Source organism: Lytechinus pictus, unplaced genomic scaffold, assembly GCF_037042905.1.
Source record: "Lytechinus pictus isolate F3 Inbred unplaced genomic scaffold, Lp3.0 scaffold_20, whole genome shotgun sequence".
Classification (NCBI taxonomy): domain Eukaryota; kingdom Metazoa; phylum Echinodermata; class Echinoidea; order Temnopleuroida; family Toxopneustidae; genus Lytechinus; species Lytechinus pictus.
In genome coordinates, this window is record NW_026974141.1 from 3,847,280 (window position 1) to 3,874,662 (window position 27,383).

At 38.0% G+C, this 27,383-nt stretch overlaps 3 protein-coding genes across 3 annotated transcripts in view; 2 read left to right on the plus strand and 1 right to left on the minus strand.

The window, feature by feature from the left end:
• The first annotated feature begins 357 nt into the window (after positions 1-357).
• LOC135157927 (uncharacterized) lies at positions 358-981 on the plus strand. The gene has a single exon (XM_064115128.1). It carries the CDS (start codon positions 358-360, stop codon positions 979-981), a length of 624 nt encoding a protein of 207 aa, XP_063971198.1.
• A 163-nt stretch (positions 982-1,144) lies between these two features.
• Positions 1,145-4,366, plus strand: LOC135157928 (uncharacterized protein K02A2.6-like). The gene has a single exon (XM_064115129.1). It carries the CDS (start codon positions 1,145-1,147, stop codon positions 4,364-4,366), a length of 3,222 nt encoding a protein of 1,073 aa, XP_063971199.1.
• A 919-nt stretch (positions 4,367-5,285) lies between these two features.
• The window catches only part of LOC129282880 (purine nucleoside phosphorylase-like), a 30,905-nt gene continuing 8,807 nt past the window's right edge, over positions 5,286-27,383 (minus strand). Inside the window, exons 3-6 of the mRNA XM_064115130.1 lie at positions 18,318-18,421; positions 15,223-15,398; positions 8,628-8,821; positions 5,286-5,850 (exon numbers count right to left, since the gene is read on the minus strand). Coding sequence (XP_063971200.1) covers positions 5,654-5,850; positions 8,628-8,821; positions 15,223-15,398; positions 18,318-18,421 — 671 coding nt within the window. The 3' untranslated portion in view covers positions 5,286-5,653. The remainder of the gene's footprint in view (positions 5,851-8,627; positions 8,822-15,222; positions 15,399-18,317; positions 18,422-27,383) is intronic.

Here is a 27,383-nt window from a genome sequence, read left to right on the forward strand (position 1 = left end):
ATCAACTTTTACATGAAATTCATTAAAATTCTGCCTCGTCTAGCTTTGTTTTAGCATATACAGATTGAAAATTGCGGACAAAGCACAATCAAGCATCGTCTGTCATCAGGGTACCCATTTCAATGCCTGTATATAAATATCCCAGTATTACTTTTTTGAAAATTCCCGAAAAATCCCCCAATTCCCACAAAATTTCCCGTTTATTCCCATGGGAAGTTTCTGTAGTATCGATACCGAGTGTGTTGATCGATATTGAGAAGTGATTAAAGAAACGAAACAATCAAAGTCAGATCAGCTGTCCATGTAATTTTGTTGATCGTGATCTTAATCAGTTATTATATTGGCGACGATGATGGGATGAACCTACCACAATTTGAGAGATTTTCTGTACACGATGAGCCCACTACAGTTGGTTCAAGATGGACCAAATACGTGAAAAGACTGGACAATTTATTCACAGCTTTCGCCATTACCGACGCGAAGCAGCAGCGGACACTCCTCCTTCACTACGCCGGGCTGGAGGTGTGCGATATCTTCGAGTCTCTGCCGGACACAGGTGAGTCGTACGTGACAGCAAAGAGTGCTCTGGAGAAACATTTCTGTCCTCAAGTGAATGTTGAGTATGAACGGTTCGGTTTTAGACAGTGCAAACAAAACGAGAGTGAGACAGTTGACCAATATTGTCGTCGCTTAAAGCAGTTATCTTCATCTTGTGATTTTGTAAACAGGGATTCTGAAATCAAATCCCAGATCATCCTTGGTTGTCACTCTCAGAAACTTCGCCGTCATGCGCTGAGAGAACCACAGCTGACCCTGGAGAAGCTCCTAGGTGCGGCTCGCGTTTTCGAGCAAGCCGATCGCCATGCCTCCGTTATTGAAGGCACAACGTCCGTCCAAGCAATGAACATTCGCTCTTCTAAGGCCTATCAGTATCAGCGACAACAACACTCAACAGTCCCCCTCCCAACATCAGTCTTCTAACACTACGTGTCGCAACTGTGGAGGTATCTTTCCGCATAGAAAGAAGTCTTGTCCAGCAAAAGGACAAACATGCCATTCATGTGGTAAACTGAATCATTTTGCGAAATACTGTCGCAGCAGGAAGGGTAAAACCACAGGTGATAAGCAACATGTTCAAGCTACCATGACGCACAGTGATCACCAACCTCAGAAGTCAGACCCTGTCCCTGACCTTCAACAGCAAAGTGAACATTACCTGTTTCATATTCAGGATAAATCAGTACCTGCTATGCCTAAACCGATTGTTACAGTACATGTTAATGGAACTCCCATTAAGGCAGTTATTGACACCGGGGCATCAGTCATGGTGATGGCCCAGAAAACCTACATTCAGCTCAAGCCACAACCCCATCTGGATGTGCATTCTGTTCCTGTCTATGGCTACGGTAGTGAAACACCACTTGATATTAGAGGTACTTTTTCAGCAACGGTTTGCTACAAGTCTACTTCTGTCAACACTACAGTTTATGTTACCTCTCATGATGGTGACACGCTTCTGAACTTAGCGACAGCCACTGCGCTTGGTCTTATTGAGTTTACATACGCAACATCGTCAGCGTCACCTGAATCAGTCTATCCAGATCGCTTTACCGGGATAGGAAAGTTAAACACTTATCGCTATCACGTCCAAGCTGATCCATCGGTAACTCCAGTAGCTGTCCCACATCGACGAATACCGTTCCATATGCGCGATAAAGTGGTCAAGGAACTTGATCGCTTACTAGAGAGTGATATCATCAAGAAGGTAGAGAACACGCCTACGCCATGGGTTTCGCCCATCACTGTTGTACCAAAGCGTAATACCGAAGCCATTTGCATCTGTGTTGATATGCGCAACGTCAACACTGCAATCAAGCGAGAACGTCACAACATACCTACAGTTGATGATCTTATTGCTACACTCAATGGCGCTACAACGTTCAGTACGTTAGATTTGAACTCAGGATATCATCAGATAGAACTCGATGAGTCCTCCCGCCAGTATACCGTATTCTCTACACACGTAGGACTATTTAGGTACAAACGCCTAAATTTTGGATTATCTTCAGCAGCTGAAGTGTTTCAGCATGTGATCCTGATGACATTTCAAGACCTACCAGGCGTTGTGAACATCAGCGATGATCTACTCATTTTTGGCCGAAACAAAGCAGAACATGACACACGACTTCATGCGGTCATGCAGCGCCTACGTGAGGTGAACCTAACGCTGAATCCTGCTAAGTGTGTCTTTAACACAGATCGTGTTGTATACTTTGGCCATGTCTTCACCGCCAATGGTATTAGCCCTGATCCTCGTAAGGTGGAAGCGATCCATGCTGTCGCGGAGCCACAGAACGTCTCAGAGATACGCAGTTTCTTGGGCATGGTAACTTACTGTGCTCGTTTCATTCCAGATCTCGCGTCAATATCTGCTCCTCTCAGAGAACTCACACGAGCTGATGTGCCGTGGTCATGGGGACCGCCCCAAGCAGCAGCATTTCAGCGTATCAAGGACCTTGTTTCTAAGCACTGTACCATGGGATACTTCAACCCAGCATACCAGTCAGAGGTTATTGTTGATGCAGGCCCACTTGGCCTCGGAGCGATTCTGGTTCAGCATGACTCTCGTACGCAGTCAGTTATCCCAATCGCGTTAGCTAGTCGCTCATTGACACCCGTAGAACAACGCTACTCGCAAACTGAGAGAGAGGCACTTGCCATCACTTGGGCTGTTAGACATTTTCACATTTATCTGTATGGAGTATCATTCGTTGTGACAACAGATCACAAGCCTCTGTTGTCCATGTTCAACAATGCCAACTCAAAGCCGCCAATCCGCATTGAACGTTGGTTACTTCGGCTACAAGCGTACAATTTCAGGGTCCAGTACCACCCTGGAAAATTGAATCCAGCCGACTATATGTCACGGCACCCGCGTACTACCCACAGTGAGGGATCATCAGCCGAAGAAGAAATCGCAGAACAACATGTCTCGTTTATCGCAGCACACGCAATTCCAAAGACAGTTACGCATGAGGATATCGTATCAGCAACAAGCGCTGATGAAGCTCTTCAGAACTGTATGCGTGCTATCCAGGATGATAGCTGGGGTGATCTTCTAGCGTCTGCAGATGCAGCATTGCAGAGTGAGTACAGAAGCCTACATGAAATACGTGATCAACTTACCATAGCAGAAAATGGTAGCATTCTCTTACGTGATCATCGCATCGTCATTCCACGCTCACTTAGACAGCGTATCAACAACATAGCACATGAGGATCATCAGGGTATAACTAAGACAAAGGCTCTCTTGCGTGAGAAGGTGTGGTTTCCTTCTATTGATCGTATGACTGAACACACAATTCGCGATTGTTTATCTTGCCAGATGAACAGTGTTGACCATGCGAAAGAACCACTTCGAATGACTGAGCTTCCACAACAGCCATGGACCGAAGTTAGCGTAGACTTTGCCGATCTACCGACTGGTGATCACATGTTGGTAGTCATCGATGATTACTCACATTTCGTAGAAGTAGAAATAGTTTCCTCTACAGCAGCGAGTCAGGTCATCCCCAAGCTTGACCGAATCTTCTCAAGCTTTGGCGTTCCTTCTGTAGTCCGTACTGACAATGGCCCACCATTCAACGGCGCAGATTTCAATCAGTTTGCTAACTACTTAGGGTTCAAGCACAGGAGAGTTACTCCGCGTTGGCCTCAAGCTAATGGTGAGGTCGAAAGATTCATGCGAACTCTCAAGAAAGTCTACCGCTGTGCCATCGCAGAGCACAAGTGTTGGAAGCAGGAAGTATACAGGTTCTTGCGTAACTATCGTGCTACACCACACTCTACTACTGGTGTTCCTCCTGCAACTCTTCTCTTTGGAAGGCCATTGCGTACACGTCTTCCAGAATCTCCGCAGATCCAACATGATCTACATTCTTCAGTTCGCAATCGCGATGAAGCCAAGAAACAACACATGAAAGCATACGCTGATAGTCGCGGAAAAACTCAGACATCGAGAATCGCGGTTGGTGATATGGTGCTTGTTCGCAGAGATGGAATGGTTCCAAAGCACCAGTCGCCATACCTTGCGCAACCATACAAAGTTGTGAGAAAGCGTGGATCTCGCATTACCGTCCGTTGTGCCAATCATTATATCACACGCAATTGTTCGCGATTCAAGTTGTATGGTGGTCCAGCTCCACCATTTAGTCATGATGATGATGATGACATTGAACCTTGTAACATTCAAGATGCACAAAATGATCCAATGCCAGCGGGAAATCCGCAACCTGCTGAACCACGTCGCAATCCGCCTCGCGAGCGACGTCCCCCATTACGTTTTCGTGATTTTGTGCCTAACTAACTCGTAACTAATTGGTCACTTGATTATGAATGCCATTATTTTACTTGATAATATAAAAGGTGGTTATTACACAAAAGTGTATTTTGATGCATATTTTACTTCAGGTTTCCTTAAATTTACAACTGTTATGTTTTGATTACTTTGATTTTTTATCCAACATATCCGTGTATGTTTACAGTTTATGCATTATTTTGGATATCAGTGAATCAATTAGAAAACTCTTTGTATTAAACAACCATGAAAATGAATACACACCAAAAAAAAAACACAAAAAAAACATGAAAGACCCCAAAGTATCTGTTATTTTGGAACACTGCTAAACCAAGTATTTATTTGATTAAAAAAAAATCATAATAACTGTACTTTTCAGATTTTCATGTTGCAAACGCAATGTCATGCCTAATTGTGCATGAGCAGGAATGGTAGGAATTTGTTTGTGTTATTATGTGTCACACAGTTGGATTTATATGGACATACAATATGTTTTACATGGTATAATATTTGTATTTGTTTTCCACACGTTTTGAGCAGACCTTTGAGCAAACAAGGGTACACAGGTTTGATACTTATTGTTGTTTTAGATGTAACAAAGGAATGTTCTTGAGTTTTTACTTTGTTTTCACACTATCAAAAAAAAAAAGAGGAAAAGGAAAAGAACATGAAATGTAAGCAGTTTATTTTTGTTTAGTTTTAATTGTCATATTACTTAATCTTTTGGGATGCAAACTAAAATTACAAAACAGCAAATTATGATACAGTATATTATGTGTTTGAAATTTTGAAAGATACAATAGTACTTTTTATGCAGCCACTTGCATCTAGTCTAATCTGTTTTATATTTTGCTTGTACAATTTATTTTGAAGAAAACATAGCTTCCTGCATGCAGAGCAGAACAAAATAATACACACAAGAACAAAATTAATGTTTTGAATAATAAGCTTTATTTTTTATTATAAACAAAAAGAATGATGTTAAGTTAAAATACTTTGATAATTGCATTTGTTGATTATTTTATACAAGTTTAGAAGTTTTGAAGGATACTCAGTTTATTTGAAAGGTTTTACATTCTATCCAAGGTGAAGAGGAATGTAGTATCGATACCGAGTGTGTTGATCGATATTGAGAAGTGATTAAAGAAACGGAACAATCAAATTCAGATCAGCTGTCCATGTAATTTTGTTGATCGTGATCTTAATCAGTTATTATAGTTTCCACCGCGAAAATTCCCGGTAATTTTGCAACCCTAGCTAGGAGGGCGGATCAAGCTGACTGGATCGGAGTTATTCTCATTCCTCGCCATTTATCCTGTCAACAACTTGTACAATTAGATCCTGCAGGACTCCTACGCGGGATTTCACGGTCTCGAGGACTTCCTCGCCTGCGGTGGCATGGTCTATGTTACAGGCCCTCGTCACGAGTGAGAAACCGAGGACACGCGTCCCGCCATGCCTTGCAGCTATCACTTCCGGGACGGTGCTCATACCTGCCAGGAAAAGCAAAGAATATCAGCGTTGCAAGCAAAATAACATTGCATTCATTTGGATCACTGTTAAGACATAATGCAAGGCTCCACATGAACTATTTTTGGTGGTGGCCAATTCGATCGGGCCACCAATATTTAAAATTTGGCGGCCCGAAAAATTATTTTAAAAATATTGAAATTAAATAAAACCTTAAACTGCAACACTAAACTTGTTTAAGGTTTCTTTGATCTACACACAGACACAAATAGTCACATCTACATGGATACATTTATACTAGCAAACTACATTTCTTGCCATGAGCCCGCTATCACCGGTGTTAAATTACTTTATTTTCTGTCATTAAAATTAGAAAAAGTAGAGCGCCTCTGGCAGTCTAACCTGCATTACGCGGTTCAATATAGCAGCAGTGCTGACTTTGAAAGCACTATAAAATAATTATTCACAAAAAAACTTTCATATGATACAATATTACGTTCATTGACCCTAAATGACATTTGACCTTGATCATGTGACCTAAGACTTATCAGTGATACTTGATTACCCCTATGTCCACAATTCATAAACTATATCCATAAAGTTTGAAAGTTACAAAAGCGATTTAATAATTACCTCCAACATGGACAAAGTTCATTGACCTTAATGACCTTAATTTGACCTTGGTCATGTGACCTGAAACTCGCACAGGATATTTAGTGATACTAGATTACTCTTATGTCCAAGTTTCATTAACTAGACCAATACAATTAATTTCAGAGTTATGATGGTAATTCAACAAATGCCCCCAAAAGGGCCAAAGTTCATTGACCCTAAATGACATTTGACCTTGATCATGTGACCTAAGACTTATCAGTGATACTTGATTACCCCTATGTCCACAATTCATAAACTATATCCATAAAGTTTGAAAGTTACAAAAGCGATTTAATAATTACCTCCAACATGGACAAAGTTCATTGACCTTAATGACCTTAATTTGACCTTGGTCATGTGACCTGAAACTCGCACAGGATATTTAGTGATACTAGATTACTCTTATGTCCAAGTTTCATTAACTAGACCAATACAATTAATTTCAGAGTTATGATGGTAATTCAACAAATGCCCCCAAAAGGGCCAAAGTTCATTGACCCTAATTGACTTTTGACCTTGGTCATGTGACCTAAAACTCAAGCAGCATGTTAAGTAATAATCGATTACCCCTAAAACTACGTTTCATGAACTAGGTCCAGATACCTTTTAAGTTATGATGACATTTCAAAAACTTAACCTTAGGTTATGATTTCGATATTGACTCCCAAACATGGTCTAAGTTCATTGACCTTAAACTACCTTTGACCTTAATCATGTGACCTGAAACTCGGGCAGGACGTTCAATCTTACTGGATAGACCTTATGTTCAAGTTTAATGAACTATATTCATATACTTTCTAAGTTATGCTGTCATTTCAAAAACTTAACCTTCGGTTAAGAATTGATGTTGATAATAAATTTCTTTGATTTCCCCTTGGGTGTTGAACCAAGACCCCCCGTTCTCCAGTTATTGAACGTAAACAGTAAAGCTTAATGTAGGAAGGGTCCATGCAGGGAGGGGGTATACAGCCCTATAAAGGTTACAGATGAAGAGCCCCTACTGTGCGGGGTCTGGGGCAGAGCCCCCGGTTGCTCTGGAGATTTATCGAAAGTAAACATTAAGATACTTTTACGTTAACTAAAGCTTTACCTAGGTAGGGACATTATAACAAGAGAATGATTCAAGCCTGATTGCGACCGTTATTGCATAGAATTTAGCAAGCTTATAACACAATGTTATGTGCAGTCCATCTTTCTACCCGTTCGTTGACCTAAAGATCGTGACGGATTCATGAAAGTTTTGTCTATACGAACAGAAACATCGATGCAGATTGAGAACCTTATTTACATCTACAAAGCGATTCTGTTCAAAACGGGAAGCGAGATAGATGATTCGAATTTTCTTGGGTAACTTAACATATGTGCTATTGAAAAAGAAAAAGAAAATAATTTAATCAAAAATAGTTTTGCCAAATATCTATGGAGTATAAACAAACTTTTGTTTAGTACTGTGTTATCTTGTAAAAATGAAATCATTTATTTGATGCAAGCATTTTGGCATTCATAATAATTTTCATGCCAAATACTGCAACAATGGTTTTGGCAAATGCATGAAGGAAATAATGGTTAAGGATGGTTGCTCTTTGCTGGTTTTGCATTTTGTTATTAAATAATGTAACAAAAATTTGGAATCATTGCCTTTTTATTTTGTTCAGTTACATGCATATAATGTATGCTGTATTTGATACTTTCAGGCGAATCATTGTTTAAATAGGTGGTCAAACTTTGCAAAAATTGACCCAAATCTTTAGCGCCTTGTTTTTTAACTATTGAGAGCGTTTTAGGAAATTAAGATCTCTTTCTTAACCCCTGATAGTCGGATAGACAAGAGTTGTCCCACCTGGAGGCCGTTTCATAAAGCTGTTCGTAAGTTCAGAGTGACTTTAAGCATGTTAAGAGCGCCTTGTGAGCCTTTCTTACGTGCTATAACCCGTCGCCAATGAACATTTTGGCGGATACCTTTTACCACAAGAAAGGATCACCAGTCGTTCTTAAAGTCGCTCTTAACTTTCGAACAGCCTTATGAAACACCGACCTGGCTAAGAGTAGTTACATCTAGCTGATTAACAAACCGACATCAGCTCCCAATGATGATATGAGAAATCTCAGCTCAAACAGTACAAGGCTGAAAGCATATATCACTTACCTACGACATCGGCTCCCACTGATGATCTGAGAAATCTCAGCTCAGCTGGAGTCTCGTACGACGGCCCTTCGACCATGACATAGACGCCCTCTTTGACAAACCTTGAACACTGCACGTCCTGGGCAGCCTTCAAAGCGAGTTCCCTCAGCTTCTTGTCATAGGCATTAGACATGTTGGGAAATCTCGGCCCAAACCTATAAGAGGAGGACACATATTTGTCAAGATGCCACTTACTCAACCGAGAAGCAAAGAACTAACTACTCAAGATTTATTAAACTTTTTCTCTCAAAAGATGTGAATTTTCAACAAATCGAATGAATAGATGCAAGGGCGGAAATCTCTCCCCAAAGGTAGGGGGACCAGGGAAAAGCTGCTTATCACCCCAAATGTAAGGTCATTTCGACCAAAATACTTGTGTTTTACCTCGATTTGGAATGATATATTTCTTTCCATCACAAAATAGTAGGGGGACATTTGATATTGTGTACCCCTGTACTATTTTAAGTAGGGGGGGGGGGACGCGTCCCCCTTTCCCCCTAGGATTTCCGCCCATGAATAGATGTTGTAGGCCTTTCACAAGCATGAATAGGAATCGCCAGTTCGTAGTTCCATTCTGCGCATGATCAGATGAAGGTCATTTGTACTAAAGTGACATGGTGGTTTAATTTTCAATGAGATAAGCACCATCCTTGCTGTCTTGATTATTATAGTCTTTTGAAATGTGCTTTTCACTGGATAAAAACAACAACAACAACGCGTCCACTAGTGACTGGTTTTTAACAGCTGGCCAAGTAGGCCCTATATTGTTATAATTGGTGATTGGTGGGGATTTTTTTAACTGATTGCTATAAGAGAGCATGAATGCTTGTAAGCAAGTAACCAGAGGACCGTCGGCTTAATTATGTCCTCTCCGAAGGACCTGGTAATGAGTCTTAATGCCTTACCCAAGGGCACTAGCGCACCAAGTGGGAATCGAACCCGGGTCACCGGAATACGAATCCCCCGCTCTACCGACTGAGCTAATCGCGCCTCCTAATTATGTTAAAACAACATATGCTTACGGGCATGCTTATGGCATGCATTCTAATTAAGTAGAAATGCAACAAATACCTTCAAGTGTTCATTGTTGTATTATTCTAGTTACCCGTTCTATACAATTTCTGCATCCTCAGTGCTATATAAGGCATGTTTACATAATATTCTCTCTTTGAAATTTGTCTATCATAATGAAATAATGGAAAGATCATTTGATCAAATTTAAATTGTCCATGTGGTAACTACGAACTGGTCAATTCAATCAAATGTTGGGTATAGAGTGCGTCCCATGCACAAAAAAACGAAACCGAGATTAAGCGATCATGATTTATCATAACTTAATCACAAATACAATAGACAAATGACCTACCAATGTAAAGCTTAGAATCTCCTCTTTCATCTGATAATACTTAGATTATTCCTCATTCACGCATGAGTAAGCAAAAAAAATTTGAAGAAAGGATACCAAAAACTCATTTCTGAATTTCAAAAAGAAAGTCACATACCTAAAAAGTTTAACATCTGCTCTTTTATTTGATACCTTAATCACAAAAAAATGGTCAAGAAGTTAAAATGTTATGTTCCCTCGAAACAATGCATGTATTTAAATGTTATGTTCCCTCGAAACAATGCTTGTATTTCCATAATTTCATTAAATAAACGTGTTTTCACCGGTTCCCACAGAAGCTATCGCATGGCTGCATGGCTGATCGTCAACAAAACAGAGTGTCGAGTGAGTTTGAACACTAGCCTGTAAGACCTCTTCATTTTCAGAAATTATTGAAATTCAAGCCTCATTTCAAATAACCAGAACTTTGTTATTTCTTGACCATTTTCTTTATTTGAGGTATCAAATTAAAGAGCAGATATTGAACTTTTTGAAATTGTGGTTTTCTTTTTGAAACCCAGATACAGCCCGCCAAATGACTTTTTGATATCCCCTCTTCAAATTGTTTTTGCTCACTCATGCATGAATGAGACATAATCTAAGTAATATCAGATGAAAGAGGAGATTCTAAGCTTTACAATGGCAGGTCATTTGTTTATTGTGTTTGTGATTAAGTTATGATAAATCTCGGTTTCGTTTTTTGTGGGACGCACTGTATTGTTCAAACAAGGTTAGCTCGATAGTAAATCCCAATTTATGAAACCATATTATCCTGGTGCTGTTACGTAGCCAAACTTTGAAGAACCATTGGATTTGGTGTCTATTAACACCGTCAGATCAAATCAAACTTATAATATAACTTTCTCTGAATAACGAGTGGATGTTTATTTAAAAGGAACTTCCAAAACTTACAATGCTTATTTTTCAATCTCAACTTGCTTTTTCATCCGTTTCAAACCTTCCTCACAAAATACAGCACGCTTAATTACCCAGAAGGAAAAACCAGTAAGACCAGAAAGAATTTTTACTGGTTTCCAGAATAATTTTACTGGTTTCCAGTATATTTTTACTGGGCCAGTTGATTTTTAAATGGACCAGTAAAAATCAACTGGAGACCAGTTCCAACAATTGCATTCCAGTTGAAGCAATTAGTAATACCAGTTAAATTGTTTTTCATCAAACTGGTGTTTCTGGTCCAATAAATGGTTTCCAGTAGATTTTTACTGGTTTCCAGTATATGTTTACTGGACCAGTTGATTTTTAACTGGACCAGTAAAAATCAACTGGAGACCAGTTCAAACAATTGCATTCCAGTTGAAGCAAAGTAGTAATACCAGTTAAATTGTTTTTCATCAAACTGGTGTTACTGGCCCAATAAATAATGACTTTATTTTAAGTCAGATCATTTGACGAATTATGGAATATGAATCTTGCAATTCAAAGAAAGTTATTATCGTTATCATTGTTATCATCATTCTTCTTATAATTATCATAATTATTATCATTATGATTATTATGATCATTGTTATCATTTTTATTACTGTTATCGTTGTTATTGATATTGTAATTATTATTATTAATATTATCATAATTATCAAGTATTAACATTATCATTAAAATAATTATTTCCTTTAATTATGATTAAGATCAAAGCAAGATATATTCCTCTGATATAGTCAACTGGTCTAAAGTAATTCATTGTTTGAAATTGAACTGGTCAAGACCACACACAAAAAACGAGAACTATTTTCCATGAGTAAAATTGTTTTTTACATAAAGAATTAAGTGCAAAAATTCGTAACGTATGTGTTTTTACTCGAGAATCTGGGTTTCTGTTACACCTGATCTTTTTTTCAAGGACATTACTTATTAACTACTTTTCTTGAGTATCCCTGTCAGTGAAAGTATGTAAAACAATCCGTACAAATGAGTTTTTCTTCAAGTTTGTAAGGTATGATAGCAGAACGGGTGAAAAAACTCACAGCCAGGTAAAGCGATAATCTGACGATTAACTGCGCTGAGAAAATGAGTAGTATATGACTCTTGTATGTGAGTTTTGGGGTGTTGAGATCATGCATCCAAGTAATTTTACTCGGATCTCGCGTTAATTGCTTGCGCGCACACGTGATACCGGCCAAATGTGCAGAGCATGAAGACTTTTCTGGTAAGTTCTACATGTCTTTTTATTTATTTTCCCCCTTTTCTTCTATAATTACTTTTCTTGACAATAATAGCTTAGACCTACATGTATGGGGCAAACATAAATGCTATTTATGGTGACAACAGGGTGCATTGATCTACATTCTCATCCATCCGAGGCTCACGCCTCTCGGTTTGGGTAACCACACACCAGCCTGTTGTTGCGCCGCTACCCCGGGGCCAGAAGGGAGTGAAGGCCAGTGTGCCGCTACGATTGCTGGAGTCATTTATGAGGAGGGCAAATAAGTGACATCGTCCATGATTACATAAATCATTGTCAAGAAAAGTAATTATAGAAGAAAAGGGGGAAAATAAATAAAAAGACATGTAGAACTTACCAGAAAAGTCTTCATGCTCTGCACATTTGGCCGGTATCACGTGTGCGCGCAAGCAATTAACGCGAGATCCGAGTAAAATTACTTGGATGCATGATCTCAACACCCCAAAACTCACATACAAGAGTCATATACTACTCATTTTCTCAGCGCAGTTAATCGTCAGATTATCGCTAAAACTAATCAAGTGTGTAATATGCTCACATACTCAAAAAGTCAGTAAATATACTTTAAACATACTCATTACACTGGGTTAAGTTACTCATTAGATTGAGTTATTCAAATTTACTCACTTGATGTGTCACTATAGTGTCAAATGAAATATACTCGACAAGATGAGTTTTCAAAGTACCTTCATTGAGTGAAAGTACTCATCAAAGTATGTCGCTATAGTGTCAAAATTATTTTGACATTTGAGTACGATTACTAACACATGCAAGTTTCTGTTTTTTGTGTGCAGTAATTCTGATGATGCTGATCACGTGGTTTACCTCATTTGCATATTTCCTATTTTAAAAAGAAAAATCAGGATTTAGAATGGAATATCCTTGCAATGGCACTCATTGTTGTTGAAAAACTTTCCAAATAAGTGTGTGAACTAATTCACAATGAAAACGTGTAATTTCATATATCACATTTAAAATAACAGCAGAAACATTAATTTACTAACCATCTTTTCCATCACATTTCACTGACCATGCTGACCATGGTATATAACAAACCAAATGCATGTAATAAATTGATCCAGTAAGACCAGTACGAGGACCAGTTCGACCAGTTCGAGGACCAGTCAGACCAGTAGAAAATACCAGTAAAGACCAGCTTGAATTGGATGAAGACCAGTGAGACCAGTAACAACCACCAGAAAAAAGACCAGTATAAAATTCCAGTAATTCAAGACCAGTTTAATTTTTAACTGGACCAGTAAAATTTTAACTGGACCAGTATGACCAGTTAGACCAGTAAACCGATGTTCCAATTTCCAGAGTTACCAGTTAAAATTTTACTGGTCTAACTGGTCCAGTGGAACTGGTTTTTCCTTTCCATCTCAGAAAAAAATGTCCTTCACGAACTAAAGCCCATGTAAAGTATTGAAAACAATAGTTCATGGATATGAAACTGATTAAAAGTAGTCAAATTATCTGCCTGGAAATTAGAAAAATGTCTACAAGGTCATCCAACAGAATCAGGATATCCATTAATTTCAGTCAACTTCTGAAACCGACATTTCCAAACACTTTAGTTTATTCTCTACTAGAAAGGTTATGTCTATGCTTGCTGACATGAAAAAGAAACCAATTCAATCTGTGTTTTCGTGCATGCAGAAGAATCTTCCATTTGTTTTATGAACGAACTGAAGAAAACTTGCTCTACTCTATACATGGTATAGGTTCTGACTCTTGTCAATTATTCCATGTAGGTCCATGATTATTCTTGTGATTAGCAAAAAAAAAAAAAAAAATTTGCATAATTTCGCTTCTCAACCAGTAACCGCAGTGCACACAAATACCAAAAAAAAACTCTCGCACTTTCAGAACTCAAAAGGTGGTTTCAGACCGCCTCGAAGTTCGTCAGTTTCAGGTATTCTCTGATCGGGAAATTTACCCCGATCAGAAAATACCAGGTATTTTGGTAATGTGAAAGCAAACTACGCGTAATTTCCCCGAAAGAAAATACCCGCTAAATAGTAGGTACTTGACAAAATTACGAGAACTTTCGCGGGGATTTTTCCAAGGTCGCAGGTATCAATTTACGGGAACTTTTAGCCCAGCGTGTCGTTGGGCGCGGGCGCCGTAGTCTGCTATGCAGACTCTGAATGGCTCGTGAAGTGGGATCTGCAGCTGGTTTGCGAAGCAAACCAGCCTGAAAGGGCGAGCGAAGCGAGCCATTTCCAGATCTGCAGGCTCTAGTAGACCTAGTCTGCTATGCAGACTCCTTGAATCAGCTGTGATACACACACTGCAGATGTGGGTCTATAGTTGTAGACTACGGGCGCCGTGGGTGGCTGCTGGGCTAGTGATTTTGAATCTCGTGCCTTGCCTGCTTATACAGACCATACTGCGCATGCTCGTAACTTCAGGAATTTATCCTGAAGGGTATGTTTCGGGGCGGTGTGAATGAAGGAATAATTAATGGGTATTTTTTAGCCTTAAAAAGTTCTCGTAATTTAACGGGGATTCTTGTGATCGAGGCGGTTTGAAACCACCTAAAGAGTGTTATGATGGGAAACACCTTTCATTCTGCTTATAAGGACAGGAAATTGATAAAAAAATCTTTCACAGATTTCGGGGGCCGATTGCACGAAAGGGTCTTTCCAAGGACCGTCTTTCGAGTCGCCCATCTTTTATGATACGCCATGTGAAACGCATTTCAAATAAATTATCTGCAAATATATTTTATTTGTCCGTTAAAATAAACAAAATATTTGTTTATAAAATGATGTGTTATCTCATGAAATTGTATAAAATTTGATTTAAAAGCAAGCTTACGAATTTTATTTGTTTATCATAAATTTCAGAAACACCCCGCTTATAGCGCATCATAAAAGATGGGCGACACGAAAGACGGTCCTTGGAAAGACCCTTTCGTGCAATCGGCCCCGGGAGGTCTACAAGGAAAGTGTTAAGAGGGGAAGTACCTTTCGTCGTTCAAGCCACGAAGGGGATTTGAACCGGTCATTGTTGGAATACCAATGTGATCAATCATGAGCATGATGTCACCGACATTGTAGTCAGGATTCATTCCACCACCAGCATTCGTTACGATCAGGGTCTTCACGCCCATGTGATTCAGGACACGCACAGGCATAATAACCTGAAACAAAGAGGGCGACAAAGAGAAAAGGGTTTAACAATTATCTTTCATCCTCAGAATTTAGTCAGAAATATGATTGTAATTTTGACTACAAGAGATAACAATAGTAATAATTATAGTTATATTGCGCCAAATCCACTCTGTAGAGTACTCAAGGCGCTTTTAAGGAATTTATAAAGGAAATTAAGAAGAATTGAAGAGAAATGTTTTAAGGAGTTGTTTGAAAGTTTCAGAGGTATACAAGCACTGTTTTAATATTTTCAGGGAGGCTATATTCCATAACTGAAGCCAGTGCGTTTTGTGTAAACGTCTCTCCCCTGTTTCATAGATGCAGGCTATGCTACAGTGGAAAACACTCCGTCCCTCGGATAGGACGTTAAATGGAGGCCCCGTGTAGAGGAGAATCACACCCTTTGCACGTTAAGAACCCACTGCATTATTCGAATAAGAGTAGGGGGAAACCCCGGTGTAGTGGTCCACCTGCATTCCCCAACCAGTTATGGGGAGGAGAGACCTTCGGCGCACAGTTCTGTGTGCGCGCCCTTGGCGACCCAGATTGGCTGGCTCCTCCAATGCGCCTTTGAATGTCTTTGACAGATATATGGCGCTATACAAATGCTGTGCATCATCATCATCATCAACTTGGGGGATGAGTGAACAAACGATCTTTCCCTCAGGTTTTGGAAACTTTGTGGGTAACGAGAGAAATGGAAGAGGAGGAGCATAAGGATCTTGAAGGGGTATAACTTTTGATCAGTGAAATGAGGTACTGGGGAGAAGAGCCATGGATACAGTGGAAAGTTAACAAAAATCTTGAACATAATGCGTTGTTTTACAGGGAGCCAATGTAAGGATCTTAAAATAGGAGTAATGTGAGTGCGCCTGGTGGATAATGAAACAATGCGAGCGGCAGCATTTTGAAGTTTCTGAACTTTGACTAACTGATTCTATGGTCGATTGAACAAAAGGGAATTACCAAAATCGAGACGGGACGAAATGAAAACGTGAACCAATTTTTCTGTGGCCGGTCGAGACAAGTATTTCCTAAGAAAGCCGATATTTCGCAATTGGTCTGCCAATAAAAGAGATGTGATATGACATTGTCATGTGAGAATAAAAAACTATAGGCCTACCGACATGACCGAGATTGTGCGACAAAAACTTGACAAATTAACAGTGAGGCCAGAAAATGGGATGGAGTCGATGTGGACTTTACTAAGCTGTACTTTGGAGCCAAAGAGAAGAAATTCACATTTGGCTGGATTCGACTCAAGTGACTGAGAAGTCAGCCAATTGTGAACATCAACCATGCAACATTTAAGACGATGAATGGAACTTTCTGCAGCCAATTCATCCGAGTTAAAGGAAACCATGAGTTGGATGTCGTCTGCATGAATATGGTATTTTATGCCGTATTTCAACAGAGCTTGTCGCAATCCTAATAAATAAATCGAGAAGAAAGTTGGCCCGCCAACAGAACCCTGTGGTACTCCGCAAGAGAGAGGCAAAGCATCAGACATATAACCGATAACACAAACAATCTTAGAATGGAATGAGAGATAAGACTCAAACCACTTGTAAGCCTCACCCTTAACACCGAGTAAACTAAGTATTTCAAAAGGATAGTGTGAAGGCGGAGGACAGGTCTAACAGCAAAAGAGCTGTGGTGTTCCTTTATCCGTGCCTCTTAGGATATAATTAGACGAATCAGAAAGAAGTGTTTCTACACTATGATTGGACCTACAACTTGACTGGAAAGGTTCGAGCAAATCATAATCCGGAAGGTATTCTGACAATTGAGAGAACACAATCCTTTCAAGAATCTTGAACAAAAAAGGTAAGTTTGAAACTGGGCGGTAGTTTTGGAGGGAATTTTGGTCCAGGGAGGTTTTTTTTAACAGTGGGGTAATAAGAACAACTTTCAGAAGGGGAGGAATTAACGTATGCCTGTTCTACGACATCTGCTCCTGCGACAATTGCTCCGGTCTTAATGTCTCAGACAGCGGCGTAACAGGGGTCAGTGACCAGGGGGGGGGGGGGCAAGAGCCGACAATGTCCCGGTCATATCATGGTATGAACAGACGTATATGGTGTAATGAGGCAACAATTTTTAGAGGGCCAGATAGGCCTATTGCGTATCGGGTAGAATTTATCTTTTAAAAAAAAAGTTGCGAGCGAGCGAAGCCAGCAAGCAAAAATTTTGACATTTTTAATAAAAAATTTCAATTTTGTGATGTCCAGAGAATACTATGTTTCACCCTTTTCTTTTTCCATTCCTTTTCTTCGTGGTCTGTACGCCACTATGAACAGGATGCTTTGCGGCAGTAGTGTGAAGAGTATAACAAAAAACGAGGGGCGCAGTATGGCACATGTGCTAAAAAGCTGCTTAATATAAATTATAGGCATGACATAATTCATGGAATCAGAGCTGGAGGGCAGATCGAGGAGAAATTCGAGTGAAAAAATACATTAATATACAAAATATAATGCACATAAGCACGTGCATGCAGGGCCAAATAATGAACGATGTGCGAGAAGAGCCAATGGATATACCGCACCGAGGTCCGCAGGACCGAGTGCGGTATATCCATTTGGCGAGTCAAGGACAGAGTTCATTAGTTAGGTCCTCTATGCACAAGAGCGCGTGCATTGTTTGTTTTACACAACGTCCTCCCCCTCCCCAATGTTACCGAGTTGCCACGAATTTGATTTAAATTCTAGATAATTCTAGATAATTCCAGACCTCGCACTATCCTGCACTCTGACGTCAGAGTGCAGGATAGTACTTTTGGTATGACGTCAGAGTGTAGGACAGTGCATTTTGGATGCAATAGTGCAGTTCACTGAATATCATGTGATCCGATCTGGACCAATCAGATTACAGAACATTTTTGAGAGTTGTATAAAATGACTACCTACCTTGAATGGTGAGTGTCCCTCATAAAGATGAAAATCTCCCTGCATCACCACCACAGACTTTCCATTCAGTTCCCCAAAGTAGACCTGACCAACGTATCCTTTAACTGAAAAATTAAGTTCATTTGTTCCAAAATAAGTTTCGTAATATTGATATTAAACTAGGCCTTGTTTGAACCAACCCTCATGAGGAAGGCTCACTCAAACTGTAATTTGCAACAAGCCTACAAGAAGGGTTATAGAAATTAGGAATGCCAGCGGGCTGTAACCACAGGGAGCTAAATGGGAGTCAAAGTCATGCTTAAAGGTCAAGTCCACCCCAGAAAAATGTTGATTTGAATCGATACAGAAAAATCAAACAAGAATAATGCTGACAATTTCATCCAAATCGGTTTTAAATGAGAAAGTTATGACATTTCAAAGTTTCGCTTATTTTTCAACAAACAGTTATTATGCACAACTCAGTGACATGCAAATGAGAGGGTCGATGATGTCCCTCACTATTTCTTTTTTTTTAATTATTTTAATTATACAATACTTCAATTTTTACAGATGTGACAAAAAGGACCAACTTGACTGAACAATAGAATGTTAAAACGATGGTAATTCCATTAGTTCAGGGAGGAAGAAAACATTGTATCAAAGGAAAATGAGGAAGAACTTAGAATATTTCATATTTCACATACTGTAATACATTGCAAAAGAAATAGTGAGTGACGTCATCAGTCCCCTCATTTCCATACCGACCAGGATATGCCTATAACTGTTTTGTGTAATTAAGCGAAAGTTTGAAACGTCATAACTTTCTTATTTCACATCCGATTTTGATGAAATTTTAAGTGTTATGCTTGTAGGATTTTTCTCTTTTTCTCAAATCAACTTTTTGTTTGGGGGAATTTGTCCTTTAAACATCATGGTGCATTGATATGCGATCTCATTAAAAACTATCTGGCTACGCAACATATTCAGAGGCCCTGAGCATGCATGCTTTAACCCAAAAATGTCCACAATAACCCTCATGAATTACCAACGGGTTTTCAATACAGACAAAAATAAACAAAATCACAAAAACAGATCAAAATATAATAGGAAAATTTCCGTGGGGGGGGGGGGCTGTTGCACCCACAAATGTAATAACACTTTACCCACAAATGTAATAACGCCCACAAATGTAATAACACTTTACCCACAAATGTAATAATTTCACCCACAAATATAATAATGCACTTTACCCACAAATGTAATAATTTTTGATCGCCCACAAATGTAATAATGACTTTACCCACAAATGTAATAAATTTGAAGGGATTTTTGGCGAATCCGTTCTAAACAAAATCCTGTAGTATGCGTCCATATAGCAATGGACCTATGATATAGCACAAAAGTGCAAAGTCTTTTTTCCAGACCCGGTTAATTAAAAATTATAATGTAGGTCCAAAGTCTTTTTTCCAGACCCGGTTGTTTAAAAAATTATGATATAAGTCCAAAGTCTTTTTTCCAGTCCCGGTTGTTTAAAAAATTATAATATAAGTCCAAAGTCTTTTTTCCAGACCCGGTTATTTCAAAAATTATAATATAAGTCCGAAGTCTTTTTTCCAGACCTGGTTGTTTCAAAAATTATAATATAAGTCTAAAGTCTTTTTTCCAGACCCAGTTGTTTAAAAAAATATAAGTCCAAAGTCTTTTTTCCAGACCCAGTTGATTCAAAAATTATAATATAAGTCCAAAGTCTTTTTTCCAGACCTGGTTATTTCAAAAATTATAATATAAGTCCAAAGTCTTTTTTTCCAGACCCGGTTGTTTAACAATTATAATGTAAGTCCAAAGCCTTTTTTTCAGACCCGGTTGTTTCAAAAATTATAATGTAAGTCCAAACTAAGATACGATAATGATATTCAAGTGGAATAAAAATGAGAATCGAGCTTAGTCTTTTCTCCAGACCTAGTTAATTAAAGCTGGTGGAATAAATGTCTTTGTTGTTGTTTGAACTTATACGGCGCGTATTGTGAATATATGCACTAAGAGTAAATTCAGAACCAAGCGTAGTCTTTTCTCCAGACCCGGTTACTTAAAACTAAAAACTAAAACCCTAAAGTAATGCGTTCATATAGCACAAAAGTGCAAAGTCTTTTTTCCAGACCTGGTTAATTCAAAAATTATAATAAAGTCAGTCTTTTTTCCAGACCCGTTTGAGTAAAAAAATATAAGTCCAAAGCCTTTTTTCCAGACCCGGTTGTTTCAAAAATTATACTATAAGTCCAAAGTCTTTTTTCCAGACCCGGTTATTTCAAAAATCATAATATAAGTCCAAACTAAGATACGACAATGATATTCAAGTGGAATAAAAATGAGAATTGCGCTTAGTCTTTTCTCCAGACCTAGTTAATTAAAGCTGGTGGAATAAATGTCTTTGTTGTTGTTTGAACCTATACGGCGCGTATTGTGAATATATGCGCTAAGAGTAAATTCAGAACCAAGCGTAGTCTTTTCTCCAGACCCGGTTACTTAAAACTAAAAACTAAAACCCTAAAGTAATGCGTTCATATAGCACAAAAGTGCAAAGTCTTTTTTCCAGACCTGGTTAATTCAAAAATTATAATATAAGTCCAAAGCCTTTTTTCCAGACCCGTTTGAGTAAAAAAATCATAATATAAGTCCAAAACCTTTTTTCCAGACCCGGTTGTTTAAAAAAATATATACTATAAGTCCAAAGTCTTTTTTCCAGACCTGGTTATTTCAAAAATCATAATATAAGTCCAAACTAAGATACCATAATGATATTCCATTGGAATAAAAATGAAAACTGAGCTTAGTCTTTTCTCTAAACCCTGTTATTCCAAAATTATAAATAACAATACAACAACACAAACAGTACAAAGACCCCATAATCATGTTAATGCTGGATAACATGGACATAGAGTAGTCTTTCAGCCAGACCGAGTTATTTTTTTCAAAATAACGCCGATAGTAATAATAAAAAACTACAAATCTAAGACCAAGCAATCCTTCAACCTAAGAACCAGTTTTAAAAAGAGGTTAAGAGCGTTGTCTTTATTCCAGACCTAATCATTGAAAAAATTACAAAAAAAATCTTCTAACGTAAGACCCTATCATATTCTTATTCTTGTGGAATAAGACGAGATTCAAAACGTACTCTTTCCTCAAGACCCAGTTATTTAAACAATGAATTTTTAAATACTTCAAATCTAAAACCAATTTTCAAAAGTTACACCCAGAAAAAAATACTCTTTACCCCACACCTTTACCCCATTTAAAAAAAATAATACTTAGACCCCTACAAAACATTGTAATAATGCATGGGTAAATCAATCATCTTTTCTCAAGACTTAGTTATTATTTGAAAAAAATAAAATAGTTTTTACAAATATTCTAAAACGAATACCCGATAATCTAATTACTGTAGAATAACATGAAGATCGATTGTAGAATTTCCTCCAGACACAGTTATTTCAAGAATAAAAAAGCAATAAAAAACCCAACCCCCAACAACGAATCTAAGAACCAACAATCCTCCAAATTAAGACCATGTAGAAAAGCACATGTTTAGAGCGTTGTCTTTATTCCAGGACCAGTCATTTAAAAAATAATTTAAACAATCTTAAAAACATAAAACTTTGTCATATTCTTATTCCTGTGGAATAACACGAGTATTATGCTTAGTCTTTCGTCTAGACCCGGTTATTTTAAAGATAAACAAATATTGAAAAAAAATCAAGGCTAAGACCAATCTTCAAAATTAAACCCAGTTAAAATGCTTGAGTTTTGAGTTTTGTCTTTACCCCACCCCCAGTTCTCTAAAAAGTACAAATTAAGCCAAACTATAAAAACCATGTGATATCGCATACCACAAAGACGACAAATTAATCATAGGCGTAAATATTTATATTATACGCGCCTTAAAATCCAAGATAAAAACAACAACATTATTCTACATCAGTGATATTGTGGGGTCTTTACTGATACTGTTTGTTTCTTTTGATTGTTTCTGATAATTTCCTATTTTGAAATAACTGGGTCTGGAGCAAAGACTACTCCATATTTCCATGCTATTCAATGTTGATAAGATTGCAGGGTTTTTGTTTTGTTGTTGTTGTGTTTTTTAATGATTTTTATAACTGGGTCTGGAGAAAAAAACACGCTATATTCCCATGCTATTTAACATTAATAAGATATTGGGGGTCTTTGTTTCTTGTTGACTCTTTAAAAATTATTTGTAATTTTAAAATAAGTGGGTCTGGAGGAAAAACTACGCTATATTTCCATGTTATTCAACATCAATAAGACTGTGGGGCCTTTGTTTTATTAGTATTATATATCTTTTCTATGATTTGTTATTTTAAAATAACTGGGTCTTAAAGAAAGACTACGTTATATTTTCAAGTTATTCAACATCAATGAGATAGTGGGGTCTTTGTTAATAGTGTTCTTTATGATATGCAATTGTGATATAACCGGGGCTGGAACAAAGACTACACCATATTTCGATACTAACTGGGCGTTTGTGTGTGTGTGTGTGTGTAAACTGGGCGTTGTGGCGTGCGCCTGTTATCCAAGCTATGTGGGGAAGTTACAAATTGATGCAGAGGTTCGAGCCCTGGTCACGTGTTTCGGATGGTCCCAGACGTAAATAACCATATCTGATTGATGCACGTCTGATAAAACTCAAATACACACAGACACACACACACACACACGCTATTCAATGTTGAAAAGATTGCGGGGTCTGTTTTTGGTTGTTTTTGTTGTTCTTTTGTTTTTGAATGATTTTTGTTCATAACTGGGTCATTAGGAAAGACTATGCTATGTTTCCCTTTTTTCAACATTAATAAAATCGTGGGGTCTTTGGTTTTTTTTTTAATTATTATTTATTATTTGCTATTTGAAATATTTGGGTCTGGAAGAAAGACTACGCTAAACTGGGCGTTGTGGCGTGCGCCTGTAATCCAAGCTATGTGGGGAAGTTACAAATTGATGCAGAGGTTCGAGCCCTGGTCACGTCTTTCGGATGGTGACGTTAAAGGTCGGTCCCAGACGTAAATAATCATTTCTGATTGATACACGTCTGACAAAACTCAAATACACACACACACACACACACGTTATTCAACAATAAGAAGAATTAATTTTGGGATCTTATTTGGAAGATTGTTTAAATGTTTTATATAACCAGGTCTAGAGAAAAAAAGACTGTGACTTTGCACTATATGAACGCATTACTATAGGGTTTTATTTCAGAACAGATTCGCCAAAAATCCCTTCAAATTTTGTAACATATGTGGGTAAAGTGCATTATTACATTTGTGGGGTGAAATTATTACATTTGTGGGTAAAGGGTTTTAGTTTTTAGTTTTAAGTAACTGGGTCTGGAGAAAAGACTACGCTTGATCCTCAATTTACTCTTAGCGCATATATTCACAACAAGCGCCGTATAAGTTAAAACAACAACAAAGACATTTATTCCACCAGTTTTAATTAACTGGGTCTGGAGAAAAGACTAAGTTCGATTCTTATTTTGATTGGCACAAATATGCACCACTGGATGATACGCGACGTATAAGCTAAAACAACAACATTTTATTCCACTGGAATATCATTATCGTATCTTCGTTTGGACTTATATTATAATTTTTTAAACAACCGGGTCTGGAAAAAAGACTTTGGACTTATATTATAATTTTTTAAACAACCGGGTCTGGAAAAAAGACTTTGACTGATATTATCATTTTTTAATGAACCGGGTCTGGAAAAAAAAACTTTGCACTTTGTGCTATATGAACGCATGACTATATGGTTTTAGTTTTTAGTTACCAGGTCTGGAGAAAAGAATATGATTGATTCTCAATTTACTCTTAGCACATATATTCACAATATGCGCCGTATCAGTTAACAAAACAACAAAGACATTAATTCCACCAGTTTTTATTAACTGGGTCTGGAGAAAAGAATAAGCTCGATTCTCATTTCAATTCCACTTGAATATCATTATCATATCTTAGTTTGGACTGATATTATCATTTTTGAATGAACCGGGTCTGGAAAAAAAACTTTGCTCTTTGTGCTATATGAACGCATGACTATATGGTTTTAGTTTTTAGTTACCAGGTCTGGAGAAAAGACTATGATTGATTCTCAATTTACTCTTAACACATATATTCACAATATGCGCCGTATCAGTTAACACAACAACAAAGACATTAATTCCACCAGTTTTGATTAACTTGGTCCGGAGAAAAGAATAAGCTCGATTCTCATTTCCATTCCACTGGAATATCATTATCATATCTTAGTTTGGACTTATATTATAATTTTTTAAACAACCGGGTCTGGAAAAAAGACTTTGGACTTATATCATAATTTTTAAAATAACCGGGTCTGGAAAAAAGACTTTGGACTTATATCATAATTGTTTTAAACAACCGGGTCTGGAAAAAAGACTTTGGACTAATATTATAATTTTTTTAATAACCGGGTCTGGAAAAAGACTTTGGACTTATATCATAATTTTTGAAACAACTGGGTCTGGAAAAAAGACTTTGGACTTATACTTTAATTTTTGAAACAACCGGGTCTGGAAAAAAGACTTTGGACTTATATTATAATTTTTGAAATAACCGGGTCTGGAAAAAAGACTTTGGACTTATATCATAATTTTTTAATCAACCGGGTCTGGAAAAAAGACTTTGGACTTACATTATATTTTTTTAATTAACCGGGTCTGGAAAAAAAAAACTGCACTTTTGTGCTATATCATAGATCTATTACAATAGGTCAATCGCTATATGAACGCATTACTACAGGATTTTAGTTTAGAACGGATTCGCCAAAAATCCCTTCAAATTTATTACATTTGTGGGTGAAGTCATTATTACATTTGTGGGCGATCAAAAATTATTGCATTTGTGGGTAAAGTGCATTATTACATTTGTGGGTGAAATGATTACATTTGTGGGTAAAGTGTTATTACATTTGTGGGCGTTATTACATTTGTGGGTAAAGTGTTATTACATTTGTGGGCGTTATTACATTTGTGAGCGATTATTACATTTGTGGGTGACACAGGGGCTTCTTTTGTTTGCAAGAAAACTGCATCGAGGTAAGAGGGATTTCCATTTTCTTTGAGTTTTGTCTCAATCTAGCAATATCCTTAAATCGGAAGACTGGTCAGTTTAAATAAAATCAATTAATTGATAATTGATACACAGTTTCGATACTCATCACAAGGTTGCTTATTGACCTGCGAGTAGCTGGTACGACAATAATGATAAATAGTAATACATGTAGCTGGATTTATAAAGCGCTTTTTGCCAGAGGATACAAAGCGACAGGCGCGGATCCAGGAGGGGGCCGAGCCGGCCCCGGCCCCCCCCCCTATTTTTTGACAACCTGCAGAAAAAAATGTACTATTTAAATTGATAGAAACTATGAAAAACAGAAAGAAAACTAAGAAAGAAGTATCATACCCATGACGTGTAATTTACAGCCTCGTAACGGCCGGCCCAACCCCGAAAGGAAACAAAAAAGGTGAGGGGAAAATTTGGAAAATAGACTTTATATACAAATTTTAGCTCGCGCTTCGCGCTCGCATGTAATGAATCCCATACAAGAGGATTAAATGGCACTTATATATCCAGTTCTGAAATCAATTTGCACGCAATATTTTAGCTCGCACATCAAGCTTTCATTATTTTGTTTGATTTACACAAATTGTTTATATACATCAAAATTTTCAGCTCGCACTGCGCGCTCGTATTGTTTGATTTGTGAGTTACCTATTCTCTTTGGAAATTCTTACCAAAATTTGTCGAAATGCTCCTTTATCATGTCAGTATATAAGAAAATTAAGCTCGTGCTTCGCGCTCGCATTATTGTTTGAGACACACAGCATATTCTTTATTTGAATAAAAACGCGCTTAGACTGTCCAGTTTTCAGGTCGGAATATCAGAATATTGAGCTCGCGCTTCTCACTCTCATTACTTAATTAGTTATACTTGTATCCTCTTCATTAATCACTAAAAATAGTCCTAATTGAGTCCCTTTTCACGTTACTATAATATAATTTGTTTAGTTGGATCCTTATCTTTTCTTATACAATCTCCTCAGAATCTTTAGGTCTAAGGACATAAAATACCACAGAATTTGAGCTCGCGCTTCGCGTTCGCATTATACATTAAGACCACGTGAGATACCTTATCTTGTTTATAACAATGAAAACTAACATATACTTAAAACTTCAGTCTTTAGTTAGGATTACCCCCGAAAAACCAAAAAAAAAAAAAAAAACAGATTATAGCGGCCAAGCGAGAAAAATGTTGATGAAAATATTTGTCGCCCCCCCCTGCAAAGCGCTGCTATTATTACCCCGGCTTTAGCTCGAGCTACCGTCACCGGCGATCAGTGCATGCAAGGAATTACTCCTGCCGGGTACCCATTCACCTCACCTGGGTCGAGTTTCTTGCTGAAGGAAAATACGCCATGGCTACGATTCGCGAACACATGACCCTCTGTTTCAAAGGCGAGAGTCAGAACCACTAGACCACGACGCACCAACAAGCGCAACAATCTTCCGCTTCTATACAGCGCGCTACACTGGCGCCGGTCCGGACCGGTAAAATTTGCTGTCGGGCCCAGTAGCGTACGCAGGATGTTTGAAAAGGGGGGGGGGTGAACCCCAAAAGACCCCTGTGACCACCTCGCTGCGTACAAAATTGGTTCAACTTAAGTTTTTTTCATTTCTCAACTCAATGATACAGCGTAAGTAATTTTAATAATTTAAAAAAAAATTTAAGGGGGGTGAACCCATGTAAAGCCCCCCCCCCCTTGCGTACGCTACTGGCTACTGGTCGAACCAGTAGCTTTTCAGAAATATAGCCAGATTTGCTGGTCGGACATGACTAGTAAAAAATATATCAAAGGGATACAAATGATGTTTTCTTCTCTTCTGTACATAAAAAATGGCTTTGTTAATATTATTGTCTCAAAAATGTATCTTATAAATAAGGCCTATGTTGTGTGTGTGTGTACTGTTCTTTATCGGGGGGGGGGGGGTA

Coding starts and splice junctions, on each gene's coding strand:
- LOC135157928 (XM_064115129.1), top strand. CDS start 1,145: ATGACGCACAGTGATCACCAACCTCAGAAGTCAGACCCTGTCCCTGAC.
- LOC135157927 (XM_064115128.1), top strand. CDS start 358: ATGAACCTACCACAATTTGAGAGATTTTCTGTACACGATGAGCCCACT.